Genomic DNA, 15,872 nt, shown 5'->3' on the forward strand with positions numbered 1-15,872 from the left:
ACTGGGAGCGGGGTCACTTGGGCGATTGCTCCGCAGAGGTCAGAGGTCCTACTGAGTGCGCTATTGTTATTTTTTAAGATTAAAAAAAAAAAGCCCATCGCTCGGAGCAGAAGGCTAAGGGCCAGGCGGAGGTATCCTCGTTCACTCAGTGGTCACGGAGGACCTGCTCTGTGCGGGGTGGGGCCGGGGCCACAATAAAGAAAACAGACATCAGGGCCGGGCTGTGGGAGACCCCGGCCCCAAGGCTGGTCACCAGGGCTGCGCTGGGACGGGCGCACTCACCGGGGACCCTGGGAGCCCCCAAACAGGGCCAGCTCGTGCGGGGTGATGTGGGCGCTGAGGAAGGAGAAGCTCTCCAGGATGTACTCCATCAGGCTCTCGGCGGACGCGTGCTCCCGGCGGGCTCCACGGGGCTGCGGACGGATGGACGGACAGCCGGAACTCAGGGCAGCCCGGCCACCAGCCCAGCATACCCACCCTAACGGCATCCTGGTCACCGTCCCTCAGCAGGGCTGCCATCCCCTGCGTCAGGGACGGGCAAGGGGACGCGTCCCCAAGGCCCCTCCCGAACGGCCTGTGACAAGGTCTGGCATGACAGCTGGAAGGAGGGCAGATCTGAAAAATCTCACCGGTCACAAACACCCACAGGGACAGGGCACATGACAGGAGAGAGCTGGAGAGCAGGGCCCTCCCAAGAGGGCCACCTGCCGCCCGGAGTGTGAGGCCTGAGGTTGCCAGATGGTTCAGTTTTCCAAGAAAAGGTGGAAATCTAGACTTTGTGGGGAGCTGCCCAGTTTTTAACTATCGACAACTAATTCCAAATTATTTTTTAAATACGGCGTGGGTCAGGCCAGACAACTCCCAACAACCCAGGCCAGAGGCTGCTAGGTGAGCCTCTGGTTCCAGGTGTCTCCTCTCCCGGGGAGACGTGGAAGGAGAGGAAGTTTAAGGCAGCCCCTGACTGGGCGAGGCGGCAGGAGGGGGTGTCAAGTCGTCAGAGTCTCCCAGTGGCAAGTCTGCTGTGGCTGATTCCCATCCCCAGGGGCCTCGTCTCACACAAAGTGCACCGAAGGCATAGCCCAAGTAGAGGCTGCCCCAAGAGCCAGAACTGGGCTCCTGAAAGTTGAGCCCAAAGAGAAAACCTTGAGCAACAAGAGAAGAATATGACTAGTTGCAGAGATTTCCTTGCCCAATAGAAAAAAAAAAAAATATATATATATACATGTACATATACATATATATACATATATATATGCGCGCACACGCAGGCGCATGCGCACACACAGTTCTCGCTGTTCACGGTAGTTACGGTGTGTAACATCATGATCTCTGGACTTGAAACTGAAAAATTGCTCCCAGGGGAGATGCAGAGGCGTGAGCCTCTGGTCAACATTTTCATCAACCCATCAATACGTAACCTTGTTTTCTGTGTGTCTGCTTAAAGACGTCTTATTTAATATAGACACTGTACCGCTGATACACTAAACCCAAGGTCAGTGGCATTTTAACTCACGCCTGAACACAGCTTATCCAACACACACATTTCCTCCATAAGGCACGTCAGGAACACTGGCCAGCACCTCAGCGTGGCACTTGGGCGCTGTTTCAAACAGCGAAATCACCAGAAATAAGTACAGAAATGTGGAAAACGTAGCACTAAATATTCGGTGAAAAGGACACTTGGGTGCAGTATGAGCTGAGAAAAGAAGGAAGAGTGTCATCTCCTTCAGCCTCAGCTGGGAACTTGCACATGAGGGGACTCCAATTATTTGCCCCTTTGCACGTGCCTCTGAATGACCACGAAAGCAACACGAGCACGTTTTAGCAAGTAGATGAATTCGCAAAAACAGAATCTGTGAATAGTGAGAATTAACTGCGTGTATATATATACATACGTATAAAATTAAATCCTCAGTAAATCCTCACATGTACACATGAATATAAATACGTGAATTTATACACCTATACCTATGTGTGTAATTTCTCTTGAAAAAGTCAAACTAAACACCATAGCCTATAATCATTTGTATTGTTCTAACTTGGTTTGCCCAAAAAAAATTTCCTCGAAGATGTTTAAAATTATTGTCCTATTGCGGTATTACTTTAGGTTGTTTATGCAAAGTGTATTTTTCAAAATACAGGTATGTGGCAGAAGCTGCGTGCGTGCCGACCCGAATGGTTCTACATACTGACGCCGCTAAGAAATACAGAAAGGGTGACGTTACTTCTTAAATTTTTTCTTGAAATTTTCTGGCAGGTCCTTTTTAAAGACCACAGCAGTGGTAAACAGCGAACGTGTTTTTAAAGTTACTAGATATAAAGTGAAAAATTAAACTTTCACCTGTGCTGAACTGTAATGTTGGGGGAGGGGTCAGGGCTGGAATAACCGAAACGAATTTTGAAGAGAGCTGTTAAACTATTTCAGTGCCAGTGAACTGAACACAAAAGACAGTGGTTCCATAAAGTAATTGCTGTATGGGAACTTCCCTGGAGGTCCAGTGGTTAGGACTCCATGCTTCCATTGCAGGGGGCACGGGTTCGATCCCTGGTTGGGGAACTAAGATCCCACAAGCCTTGGGGCACGGCCAAAAAAAAAATTGATGTCTAAGTAGGTGCTGTATGTATATATGCTGTATATATATGCCATATGTATATATATATATATATATATAAGTATACATTTTAGCTTATGTACATCTGTACATGTAAACCAAAAAAACAGAAATAACCTGCCCAGGCCAGCACCTCTGAGAGCCACCCAAGGACAGCCCCTGGCGTGGGCCCTGTGGAGAAGTTTTGGTGTGGGGCGTGTGGCTGTGAGGGGCCTCCTACAGTGCCAGCTCTGACCCTGAGAACGCCCCGACTTGGGAATTTTAAAGCTGAGCCGCAGCCCCACCCACCCCAGCCCCACCCACCCAGGTCAGAAGATGTGAGATGGGGCTGGGATCTGGCTGGACGTGGAGCAAGTTATCCACACTGAGCCCTGACTTCCTCTTATAATCCTCCTCCCAGGTCGTTGAGAGCCGTTGTTACACCCATTGGACTGATGAACAGATTGAGGCCCAGAGAGGAGACATCGCCCACCTGGGTTACACAGGGGTGAGGCCAGGATGCTGGTCCAGGCTCCCTGCCCCAGGATCTCACTCCCAGTTGTCACACCATCAGCAAAGCAGGACTTCCGCCCAGCAAAGTATAAACGTACCTTCAGCCGGTCCCTGAAGCTGAGGACCTGGTACTCCAGCTCCCGGAGCTGGGGCGGGGCAGGGTCCGTGGACCTCAGTAAATCCAGGACATCCTGCAGGGGCCTCTCGAGGGGCACCCCGGGCCCATCCACTCCATCCTCGGTTTCTGCTTCATCGTGGCCTTCCTGGCCTCCGGGGATCACGTGGTTGCGGAAGGGGGAGCCCCGTGGCAGGTCGAGGCTTTCTACTCCCAAATTTCTCCACCCAGGCTGCTCCACAAATGAGCCTTCCGCCAGGTGGAACACCTCTGGCAGGAGGCCCAGGGGTGGGGGGTCCTCCTGGGCCCCCTCTTCAATGGAGGTGTTGGGGCCAATGGCCAAGGGCAGGAAGCCCACGTCCAAGGCGGATGCTGTTGTGCTGGTCTCAGTGTCTCGGGGGTCCTCGGAGCTAAAGGAGTCCATCTCAGGCAGCTCCTGACTCCGGCTCCGCAGGCCAGGCCCCCGAAGGTCACCGTCGGACAGGCAGCTGAGGATGGAGGTGGCCCTCGGCCTGTCCAGCAGCAAGGCTTGCTGTGCCGGCTGTTGCAGGACAGACTGGAGAGGGGGATGGGGGAGCAGCCTCACCAGCTGCCCCAGGGATCACAGCGAGACCCCCAGAGGGCTTCCCCCACAGACCCTTGCTCTGCATACCCACGTTCTCAGGACGACTGAGGTCCACCAAGGTGACTGGCAGCCCAGAAGTGCTGATAAGAGCCTGGCACCTCTCTGCCCTTATCCCTCATCACCCTTCTAATGCACTCCTTTCCAGCCCCAGTCTCTGAGTCAGACCTCATTTAACCATCACCACACCTCCCTGAGGGTGGGCACTGGCTCATCCTCAGGCCACACAGGCGAGGATCAAAGTGCGAGAGTTTTAATCCAGGCGAGCTGACATAAACCCGAACCTCTCCCCCTCACCAACCGAACCAATAATAATGGTTGATGTTCAGACAGCACCACCTGTTTTTGCCAGGCATTCTTGTAAGCACTCCTCATTAACTAAGTCATTTAACCCTTACAAAGCCCCATCAGGGCGGTGCTGTTGTTCTCATTTCTCTGATACGGAAATTGAAGTCCAGAGAGGTTGAATGACTTGCCCAAGGTCACACAGCAGAGGAAAGGCATAGACAGAATTTGGACCCCAGGCCATCTGACTCCAGAGTCCATGCTCTTAACCATAGATGATTTTTCAACTGAAGTACACTGGGACCACCCTGGCCAGACAATCACGTTTCCTCTAAATGCACAAGTTGCCCAGCTCATATAAAGCTGCCTTCCGCACCTAAGGTCCAGAGGCGGGAGACAGGTTCATCCAGCTCAGCATCACCCTCCCTCTGGGCTTGACAGAATGTCCTTGTTTTTGTCTCTGTCCCTGGACCCTCACTGGGGCACCTGCTTTGGCAAGATACTTGAACACATGCAGGATGACGTGTGTACCAGGTTATTTACAGCCCCGTCGTTGGTAACAGCAAATAACTGAACCTCAATATCTTGTTAAATAAAGTGCGATTTTTAGCCAAATGTGGAATGCTGCACGGTGCAAACAAAGAATGAGGAGCGCTCTGGGAATGACAGTGTCCAGTACATCACTCGGTTAAGGGCTGCTGTGGGAGACAGGCTGGGGAAGAGGCATCTGCTCCCAGACGGCACAGAGCGTCTCTGGAGGAATATGGAGGAAGGTGACAAGAGTAGTTGGTGCTAAGGAGGGGACCCAGGTCCCTGGAGGCCACAGGAAAGAGGTATTTTACTGTACAGGGTGTCAAGGTATTACCTACTGGAAACGTATACTAAAGGGTAAAACAGACTGGAGGCCAAGGTCATGGCTGGGGTGGTAGAACCATCCAGAGAACCCCATCCCAGGCATCCGGAAGAACCAGCCGAGCCCAGGACCAAGTGCAGAGGCCCCAGAATGGAGGGGTCGGCTGCGAGAAAGCAAAAGTACAGAAAAACACCCAGGATGACCCCCAAACAAGGAGGCTGAGCCCGAAGTGTGCTGCTCAGCCCAGCCCCTGTGCTGGCCCCTGGGGAGTCCCCCCACTCCCGATCCCAGCTCGACCACGGCACCCCTGCCCGGCGCGGCTCACTCACCAGGTAGTATCTCTCCCGGAAGCTGGGGGTGCTCGGGGGTGTCCAGTTGTACAAGAAGCCCTTCCTGCTGCCCACGGAGAACTTGCCCGTGGGGCTGGGCGACACCAGGAAGCTCTCGGTATCAAACGGGCTGGAGGAGAGCAGAGGCCAGGGTGTCATCGATGGCCGGAGGACACTGGAGCACAGACAGGACCCAGGAGGTGGAGGCTCGGGGAGGGGCAGGCACAGCCAGGGGACTCCAAATCCACGTTCTCAACCCTTCTGGCCGCGTCTCTCAGAGGCTCGCTGCCCTGAACGCCCTTAGCCAGATGGCGAGGGGTGGCACTCGGCCCACACACAGGTGAATGACACCCCCCTTTAGAGGCCTTTCGAGAAGCTCAGCAGACCAGAGGTGGACACTCGGCTCTGCCGTCTTCTGGGTTAGCCACGTCACTGCCCCCCTCAGATTCCTCATCGGTCAGGGGGCGCCAGTCACAGTCACAGGGAAGGCTGCAGATCCAGGGTGAGGAAGTGATGCGTCAGCCCGGCCCTCGCCTGCCCTTGGAGCAGGCAGGTGTGGGTCAGCCCTCCCTGCCTCGTGCCTCCCTGCACACAGGCCTAGCTCGCAACACCTGGGGCCCAGCCCAGCCACGAGGGCCTGAGGCTCAGCCCAGCCACGAGGGCCTGAGGCTCAGAGGCACTGCCTGCCCAGGGCAGCTGCAGGCCGGCGGGATAGCCAGGTCCTTGGACTTGCCCGGCTTGGGGCTGCATGGCGCTGGGCCACCCCCTGCCCCGTACACTTGAGAGGCGTGCTCAGCCCCGCTAGACACATGAAGACACTGAAGCTGGGGTGTCACTTGTCCAAATTCACCCAGCTCACCGGGGAGAGGGCAGTGGCTCCAGTGACCCCGGCTCGGACCCCACCCCAGGGAGGAAGGAGAGACCGGCCCCAACTGGTCACAAGAAGCACCAGAGTAGAGGAAGTGCGTCTCAGCCCCTTTGCTCCTGCAGCACCTGCCCTGGGGAATGAGGAGAAGGGAATTTCCTCGAAACCCAAGGTTTCATTTGGGAGAAAGAGCTCTGCTACCAAAACCAAAACCTGTGGAAACCACCAGCGATCACTGAAATGGCATGCACAGTGGAGAGCCCCACCCTGGGCAGGGGTCGTTCTCACGCGTGTCCCCCATCCATGGGGCTGTGGGCTGTGGCCCAGGGAGGACTCAAGGTGACCACTCGGCGTTATGCCTGATGGGTGGCAGGGGTCAGCGGGGAATGAGGTGGGCACAGCAAAGCCAGTCCTCCTGGGCAGAGGCAGGCTTCTCCCAGGAACCCAGCCCAGGAGGCTGCTGGAAAGGGTCCTGGCCAGCCCAGGTCTTTATTTTATTTTATCTTTTAATATTTATTTATTTGGCTGCACTGGGTCGTAGTTGTGGCATGCAGGCTCTTAGCTGCAGCATGCGGGCTCTTAGCTGTGGCATGAGGGCTCTTAGTTGCGGCATGCGGGCTCTTAGTTGTGGCATGCGGGCTCTTAGCCGCGGCATGTGGGATCTTTTTCCCTGACCAGGGGTCCAACCGGGGCCCCCTGTATTGGGAGCGTGGAGTCTTAACCAATGGACCACCAGGGAAGTCCCCAGCCAGGTCTTTAACAGCCACTGGGTCAAAAGTGAGAAGGGAATCAAAAGTCAGAGGGGCGGGGGCGGTGGGGTGCAGGTAAGGGTCTGGGCCCCAGCCTGTCTGGGGGGGCAGGATGAGGGCAGGGCTGCCCAAGGTGGATGCTAAGGCGTGGTTAGGCCACCAGGGGGAGCCGGCGAGCCCCCTTCCCCCACCCCGGCCCCTCCTCTCTGGGTGGGAGTTTGGGGCCGCCCTCCAGTCGGGGCAGTGGGCCCCGGGCAGGGGGAGGCGGCTACCCCGACTCACTTCCACAGCACCTCCAGCTGCAGCTTGATGGTGCCCAGCTCTGTGATGTCCACCACGATGACCTGCGGCCGGGTTGTGAAGAAGTCGGTGATGTCGCAGGTCACTGTGCCCACCGCCAGCGAGCTCAGGCCCCGAAGCTCTGTCACCTGCGGGGATGGGGAGTTCTGGGTGGTGTCGGAGCCAACCCCCGCCCCCCGCGGCGCCCCGGCCCCGCCCCTGCCCCTAAGCCCCACCCACCTTGATCTCCAAGTTCTCGTGCAGGGTGGGGATGAAGACCTTCTCCTCCTCGTCCCAGGTCTGGCTGTCGTCAGACTCGATCCGGCCCCTCAGCTTCCAGCGCTGGCGGCCCAGGCGCAGGAGCACCTGTGGGCCAGGCCCACGGAGGGAGGGGTCAGCCGCCCCCCTTGCCCCCTGCCTGGGGGCCCTCCCTGCCAACTGGGTCGGGGCGGGGACAGAAACCCAGCTGGGGCCCTGGTTGCCAGCAGCTCCCAACCCCCAAAGGCCTGGTGAGGAGCCCTGAGGTCTGATCCCGCCCGGAGCGTGGCTGTACCTCATACTGGTCTCCCGGACAGAGGCGTGCGTAGCCCACCAAGCCTGGAACACAGAGACGGGCTAATCTCCTCTCCACTCTCCTCCGTCCCTGCCCCATGGGTCACAGGCCCTCACACGAGGAGCCCCCCCATCACAGGGTGGGTATCAGCTTCGGGGGATGGGGGGGATAGGCCTTCATGATGACAGTGGACAGGCCTGGGCCCTCACTTTTCAACTCAGAGAGGGGATAGGACTTGCCCGAGGTCACAGTCACAGGAGTGGAAACGAGGGCTGGGCCTGGACCCCCGGGATTCTGACCAACCCTCCGCACAAGCCCCAGGGCCCCCGAGAAGGCCTGATGCTCCCTCCACACTGGCACCGGCCCAGCCACTCTCAGCCCTGTCGTGTTACCTTTCATCCTGACGTGGAACTCGCCCAAGTGAACCTCCAGGGCCCCCTCGATGAGCCACATGTCCTGCAAAGCCCCACACAAGGTGGCTCACCGCCTGCCCCCGGGCTCGGCCACGGGGGACGCACAGACCCTGCCAGACAGAGGCCCCCGGGCAGAGGGAGAGGCTTCCTCAGGGCCCAGGGAGCCCCAAGACCGGCCCGACCCTCGCGGCGCTGCCCGCCACCGCCGCCCACCTCGGTGCACTCCTGCAGGCTGCGGCCCAGCTCTTGCAGGCTCTCTCGGGAGGCGCGGCTCGGCGGGCACCGGGAGAAGGCCCGCTGCATGTTGGAGGCGCCGTCTCGCAGGCGGCACTGGATGCAGTAGCCTTCGTAGAGCTCGTCCACCTGCGGGGCGCACGGGCCAGTGGGCGCGCCGCACGGGCTAGTGGGCGCGGCCCACGCCGAGGGGCGGGGCCCCGACCTGCCAGTCGCTCGCCCCCGAGCAGCCGACCCCACCCCGGCGGTCCCACCCCCGTAGACTGTGCGCCCGCGGGGCAAGGACCAAGTCTGTCTCGTCCGCTCCGCATCCCCAGCACCTGGCAGAGGCTGGCACCCAGCGGGTGCACAGTAAAAACTAGTGAACTGGCCGGGTGGGTGCATCGCTTCCCCTCTCCCTGCCCGATTTTTCAATTGTGAAACAGGGAAGTGGGTTTGTGATATTCTGTCCGCCCACTGGGCTCCTGGGGGAGTAGAGCAAGCTCACGGAAGAGTTTGCAGAATATAAAGCTTAAGGCACTTGCTGTGCGACCCTGGGCCAATCCTTGTCCCTCTCTGGGCCTCTGCAATCCCATCTGTATGATCGGGTGGTGGGACTCAACATTCCCAGCCCTCTAACCCCAACCCCCTGATCCCCATCTCAGGGCTCAGCCCCTGCAGGCTCTGCTCCTCCTCGGCTCTCTCCAGCCACCTGGCACCCAGAGAACCTCCCGCCACCGCCCCACTGCTAACCCAGCAGAGGCCCAGCAAGCCGGGAGACACCCCCCGAAGCCAGGCTGACCTTGCTGATGTGAAACTCCATCTTCCGAATGTGCCTTTCCACAGAGCGTGTTTGCTTCTCCCAGAAGAAGAGAAGATGCTTCAAAAGTAGCCTGCCCACACTCCCCCCCAGCCCCTGCCACCCTCCTCCAGGTACTGACACACAGAGCTGCGCTCAACGCCAGGCCAGCCCCTCACCATCCCTAAAGAAGGCGCATCACTGAGCCTCAGTTTCCCCATTTGTAAAGTGGGGAGGAAACCCAAGTATTCCTCCCATGGGACAGCCAGGAGGATGGAATGCAAGCGAAGACGTTATTCTCATCCAGCCAGGCCCAGCCATGGCCCACCTTGCTTACCACGTGCAGACAGGAGTTTCCCTCACCTTGTCCAGGTCATAATAGAAAGCCTGCAGGGGAGGAGAGGAAGGAGGGAGTCAGGACTCCAGTGCTCCTCCAAGACCCATGAGGCTACATCCCAGGGGCGCCTGAGCTCAGAGGACAAAAAGCCAGCGGCCACTCCATCCTCTGAGGCCTGCAGTCAGCAAGCTGTGGTCCAGGCCAAGCAGGAAGAATGAGTAAACACACGGGCTTTGTGTGAGGCAACTCTAGGCCTGACTCTATTTGCCAGCTGTGTGTCCCAGGCAAGTTTCTCTACCTGTCTGAGCCTCCATTTCCTTATGTAAAGTGGGGTACCAACAGCACCGACCCCATAGGGTCGTTACGAAGGATAAAGGACGGTGTAAACTCAACAAGAGGGGAACCAGTGCAATTTGATTATTTAAGGGGTGACTTCAGCCATGACCAGAGGAATTGAGAGTGGGGAGAGGCGGCCAGCACCACCCAGGAGTTCAGGTCTAAGGAAACTGCAAATCCGGACTGGTCCATCCGGATTCGCAGGGGGCCACGGTGTAGCCAATGAAAAGAATATATTGTCGGGATGGGGGAACCTTTGTATAAAGGGCCAGATAGTAAACATTGCAGCTTTCTGCCACTGGAGCATGGTTTCTGCCACTGGAGCATGAAAGCGGCCACAGACAATATGTAAATGATGGGTGTGGGCTGTGTTCGGATAAACTTTAATTCCAGAACAGGCCCTGCTTTGCCCACGTGGGTTAGAGTCACTATATCTGAGCCTGGACGCATTTCCACAAGGTTGGCGATCCACTAAGGAGAAGGACTAAGAGGTGGGAGAGTATGTAAGTTGCGATTTCATTTTTGTAAGACAACTGTTAACCAAACCACTCTATATGCACAATCTGTATATTTGCATGATTATGTGACCAGGGAGGAAAATATGGAAAGATAAAGACTAGATTGTCCTCAAGGGCTAAACAGGGTGGGACAGAGAAGATTGCAGACGGGAACCAGTCAGGCAAGAAGGAAAAGATGGATTAACCCCGTGCCAACGTCTGTTTTCCTACGCATGCATTTATGTGACATTGTACGTGTAGGATTATGAAATTAAAACTCTATGTAAGGGGACTTCCCTGGTGGTCTAGTGGTTAAGACTCCACGCTCCCAATGCAGGGGCCCCTGGTTCAATTCCTGGTCAGGGAACTAGATCCCCGCATGCATGCCGCAACTAAGAGTTTGCCTCAACTAAAAGATCCCTAGTGCTGCAACTAAGACCTGGCGCAGGCAAAATAAATAATTTTTTAAAAAAACACACACAAAAACAACTCTATGCAAGAAATTAAGAAATAGGAAAGTTCCCAAGGCTTTGGAAAGAAAAGTAACTGCACAGCAACTTCTCAGAAACGGAGAACCGGACCCCAGGTGCATCGTTCCTCTGGGTGGCCCCCATGCAGTTGCTGCCCCTTCCCTGCCTCAGTGTGCCCACCTATGAAATGGGAGTAGCTAACACATACAGACCTTTACATAAACCTTGCGTCCCTTAGAGTTACTTCTAGAACAGAGAAAGAGAGACCGGAGGACGTGAGAACAGCCACACCCACAAGAGAGGGAGGCTCGGCCAGTGCTCGGAAGGGCCGGGAACCAGGCAGCGCCCCCTTCCGCCTCTGCACTGACCCATTTGCCCACCAAGGACAAGGCATGAGTGAGTTTGCCCGGCCTTCCCTTCTCCAAGTGGGCCGGCAGGCTGGGAGCCCTGCATCTCCCACCCTGTCGACCCCCGAGGTCTTCTTTGCTGGGGCCAGGATATAGAGGTGAGGGGACACGACTTTGATAGATTCATTCCCCACCCCCTCCATCAAGCCGGTGGCCCGCTCTCTGCATTGGCCCTTGGAGGAGCAGGGCTGGAATGAGCTAGAGAAAACCATAGACATCAAGGCCTCCTGGTTTCTGCTTCCAGAAGTTCTCATTAAGGACAGGAGGGGTTTTCACAAGGCAGCAGCCGGATAGAGAAGAGGGGCTGGGAGGGACTCCCCAAGATGCAAAAGAAAGCCTCCCCACTGGAGAGATGCAGGCACCCAGCAGTGGGGTCCTGGCAGTGCCAGCAGATAAAATGCAAGATACCCAGGGAATTCCCTGGTGGTCCAGTAGTTAGGACTCCACGCTTCCACTACAGGGGGCACGGGTTCGATCCCTGGTCAGGGAACTAAGATCCTGCATGCTGCACAGCGTGGCCAAAAAAAAAAATACAAGACCCCCAGTCACATTTAAATTTCTAATAAACAATGAATACTTTTTTTTTTTTAGTATAACTGTGTCCTGAAGATTGCATGGGACATACTGAAAAATGATTTGTTATCTGAAAATCAAATTTAACTGGGCATCCTATTTTTTTGGTTTGTTTTTGGTATTGGTTTTTTGTGGCGTTTGTTTTGTTTCTTCTAAATCTGGCTTTGCTAAGGGGATGGCAGAAGCCCAGAGCAGATGAATCCTGGGCTAGAGGCCCCAGGGCAGCCTCAAAGATGCCACTCGGATGAGAGCAAAACTGTAGAGCCGCTGGACGTTGTGGGAACACGCAGGGATGATCAAGGACGGACGGTGTCAGGGCCACTGGCACAGTGACACACCCTGGATTCAATGCCTGATCCAATTTCCTGCCATCATGTAAGCCACCCTGCTTGCAGGGGGCCCCGATGGCCAAGCGCTACAGAATAGGGCCATCTAACGTAGACACCCCGCTGCACACCCGCCTACCGTACAGTTACTTCTAGAACTAAAGGGAGGTGGCCCAAAGATGTGTGAACTGCTGCACCATGTGAGGGCGGGGGGCCGCCGGGATCTTCCCACCGGTCTGCGAGGTTAAATTCATCCAGGTCCAAGTGAGGTTCATTCATCAAAAATAAAGGCCACTCCTTAGGCCTCTGAGTTCCGAAACTGAGATTCACACCCGTGATGCAGGCAACGGGGTGAAAGAGGGTCCATCTTGGAACCCTGGCCAAGGCTGCTCGCCTGGGAAGGGCCCGGGAGGGGTCTCACCAGCCTGGAATTCCTGCGGGTGTCCTTGTGGCGTCCTGACAGGTAATCCAGCTCGGCCTGCTGGACGCACAGATACTCCCTGTGAGGAGAACAAGTAAAAGGAGTTGGAAAAGGAGCAGAGAAAGGAAAGAAACAGGCAGATGAGCAGAGTTCCAGGGAGGAGGCATGCTTGTTGACTAAACAGATAACGAGGAGCTCCCTCTGTGGCCTCTTACAGAAGAGACCCACCCACGTTCCCCAGGAAGAGGCAGAGAGGACCAAGCAGACGAGGACAAAGAATGCACTCGTTAAAGGCCATGAACAGTCATCCTTACTTGAGGCCTCTCTTCAGTGCTTCAAATATCTTCTTCACTTGCTGTGGCTTGGGATCCGAGCAGACAGACCCCTTCCGCAGCGTGCCATACATCTTGGAGGATTTCACAGGCATTCGAGACCTCACTGAGTTCCTGTGGACGGACTTTCTGTGAGAAGGGATGGGGGGGCGTGGTCAGAGCAGGGGTCTGGACCAAGCCCTTCTCAGGGGCAGGCACTTTGGGAACAGTGGCCAGAGCCCCAGGCAGTCAGCAGACCTGGCTGAGTCTCACCCCACTGCCACCAAGCTGCATGGCCTCAGGAAAGCTGCCAAGACTCTCTGGGCCTCAGTTTTCTCATCTGTCAAATGAGGGCTTGGATTTGAGGATTAAAAGAATAATAGGGGCTTCCCTGGTGGCGCAGCGGTTGAGAGTCCACCTGCCGACGCAGGGGACACGGGTTCATGCCCCGGTCCGGGAAGATCCCACATGCCGCGGAGCGGCTGGGCCCGTGAGCCATGGCCGCTGAGCCTGTGCGTCCGGAGCCTGTGCTCCACGACAGGAGAGGCCACAACAGTGAGAGGCCCGTGAACCGCAAAAAAAAAAAATAAATAAAAAATAAATTAAAAAAAGAATAATAACACTAACCTGATGTGAGAAATTAACTTACAGTGAGAAATACAATCAAGCAGCCCAAACGCCAATGCTGTCTGTTTGTGCTCGTCATCAAGCTCTGTGCAGGCAAAGCAACGTGGGAGGCCAAATCATAGTCCAGTGGTATCCCCATGGGTTGGGTACCTGTTGGCTTTGCCTGCCCCACATCCATTCCCCTCCCTCTGTTAATAGCACCTCAATTTCCCTCAGGGACATCTCCCCAACCCTGCTCTTTATACATATAGTTTGGAGGGAGGTAGCCTGACAAATCACCATACACACGCACATGCACACATGCGCACACATGCACACACGCACACACCCACACGCACACATGCACACACGCACACACCCACATGCACACATGCACACACCCATGCATCCATGGGCATTCTGAGGCAAACCCACATCCCAGTACTGGGTTAGTCAACATATTCCACTTCCTTGGAAGAGAACTTCTCCCCCTTCCTTCCTCATCTTCCTCGGATGCACTGAAGAGCCAGCTTCAACCATGTGCACTGGGGCCCCCCACAGGTATGGCCAAGCAACAAGAGAGAAGGAACAGGCCCTGGACAGCCTATGGAGCAGACGGTCCATTGGCTCTACACCATTGTTGGTCCTCAGACCACAGTAGGAGGACCACTTTCTCAGGGGTTCACCATTTCTGCTTCACTCGGGAAACATCCTCCTGCTAGAAACCCAGCTCCGAGTGTCCCTGGATGCCCTTCACAGTCTGCTGCCCTTTTAGGGTCTAAAATCAAGGGCACAGGCTCATTCATTCATTCAAACACTCACAGAACGGGGCTTTCTCTGAGTCACGCAACATGGTGGGAGCCAAGGGGCCAGAGTCCCACCTTCAAGGGTTCACAGTCTGCGGGGAGGGGTGGGGGGCTTGTGGTCTGGAGAGCTGGGCAGGGGGCAAGTGGACACAGCTCCAGCTCCTTCGCCAGGCCTGGGAGAAGGGCCACTGGGCCATCGCCAAGCCCTGGTCCCCAAGAGGCCTGGCAGGTGGCTGGGCTGTACTTCCAAGCCAACCAGACGCTGCACATTCCACACACGGTCACAGGGTCCTGTGGTTGACTCAGTAGAGCTGTCCTGTCCACCCCTGCTGTCGGGCATCAAGCCCCAAACCCCGTGTTTCCCCAAAACATGGATGCACAGCCACATTACAGGCCAACGTGCCGGAAATACAGATCCCAGGGCTTGCCCGGGGTTGCTGAGAACTGGGTCCCAAGGATGCTGCATCAGGAAGGGCCTGGAACCCCGCCCTGGAAACCTCAGGGGCCTCACCAAGCTAGCGACTCCTATCATCTCACGGGACACAAGCTCCTGGTCAGCCGCCCATGGCCAAATTCTAGCCCCAGAGGGCACAGGTATTTAATCTACTGCAGCCTCAGTTTCCTCATCTGTAAAAGGAGGATAATAAGAGGGCCTGCCCCACGGAGTTGTCATGAGATAGTCATTCATTCAACAAATATTTACTGAGCTCCTGTCATACACCAGATGCCATTCTAGGAGCCAGGGGTAGAACAGTGACCAAAACAGACAAAACCCCTGCCCTCGTGAGCTGCCCTGCCAGCTGGGGAGACCGTGGGAAGTGGTAGCAAGCACAGACTCCAGAACCACATGCTGAGGTCTCTATCCGGCTCCCCCAGTTATAAGCTGTGTGACCTTGTGTAAGTTATTGAACCTCTCTGTGCCTCGGTTTTCTCATCCATAAAATGGGGACCAGAGAAAGTGTTGCTGTGAGAGTTACATGAGTTAATAAATGTGAAGAGATTCAAGCAGTTCCCAGGAAAGAGTAAGTGCTATATATGTGCTGAAGGTAATAAGGTAATTTTTAAAAGTACATATCAGTTATATTGTACAGCAACTATACTTCAATTTAAAAAATTATATATCAGGGCTTCCCTGGTGGCGCAGTGGTTGGAGTCCGCCTGCTGATGCAGGGGACGTGGGTTCGTGCCCCAGTCCGGGAGGATCCCGCATGCCACGGAGCGGCTGGGCCCATGAGCCATGGCCGCTGAGCCTGTGCGCCCGGAGCCTGTGCTCCGCAACGGGAGAGACCGCAGCGGTGGAAGGCCCGCGTATCGCAAAAAAAAAAAAAAAAATTATATATCAGATAGTGCCTAGTGCCAAGAATAAACACAAAGGCAGGATAATGAACGTAAAGGGTGAACAGGGAAGGTCCCTCCAATCAGGCGAGGTTTGAGTCTGGGTAATGTGCACGCAGCCCTGGGGACTAAGCTCACCCCTGCACCTGCCGTTGCTGTTATTCATATATTATATGTCAAGTGACACTTTGCAGAGCCCAGGCAGGGACTGTGCTCCCTCCTCCCCAACCCTCCCGGAGGTCACATCAGCCACCTCTTGGAACACACC

General features: G+C 55.8%; 1 protein-coding gene across 2 annotated transcripts in view; it reads right to left on the minus strand.

Annotated features, from left to right (window-relative positions):
- The window catches only part of RIPOR3 (RIPOR family member 3), a 70,309-nt gene that overhangs the window by 7,903 nt on the left and 46,534 nt on the right, over positions 1–15,872 (minus strand). For both annotated transcript variants that reach the window (XM_082857766.1, XM_082857765.1), the window contains exons 3-14: positions 12,861–13,007; positions 12,547–12,625; positions 9,543–9,566; positions 9,183–9,236; positions 8,381–8,530; positions 8,147–8,210; positions 7,755–7,798; positions 7,442–7,567; positions 7,205–7,350; positions 5,309–5,438; positions 3,203–3,775; positions 283–413 (exon numbers count right to left, since the gene is read on the minus strand). In XM_082857766.1, coding sequence (XP_082713892.1) covers positions 283–413; positions 3,203–3,775; positions 5,309–5,438; positions 7,205–7,350; positions 7,442–7,567; positions 7,755–7,798; positions 8,147–8,210; positions 8,381–8,530; positions 9,183–9,236; positions 9,543–9,566; positions 12,547–12,625; positions 12,861–13,007 — 1,668 coding nt within the window. The remainder of the gene's footprint in view (positions 1–282; positions 414–3,202; positions 3,776–5,308; positions 5,439–7,204; positions 7,351–7,441; positions 7,568–7,754; positions 7,799–8,146; positions 8,211–8,380; positions 8,531–9,182; positions 9,237–9,542; positions 9,567–12,546; positions 12,626–12,860; positions 13,008–15,872) is intronic.

This window comes from Leucopleurus acutus, assembly GCF_964270905.1.
Source record: "Leucopleurus acutus genome assembly, chromosome: 16".
NCBI lineage: Eukaryota > Metazoa > Chordata > Mammalia > Artiodactyla > Delphinidae > Leucopleurus > Leucopleurus acutus.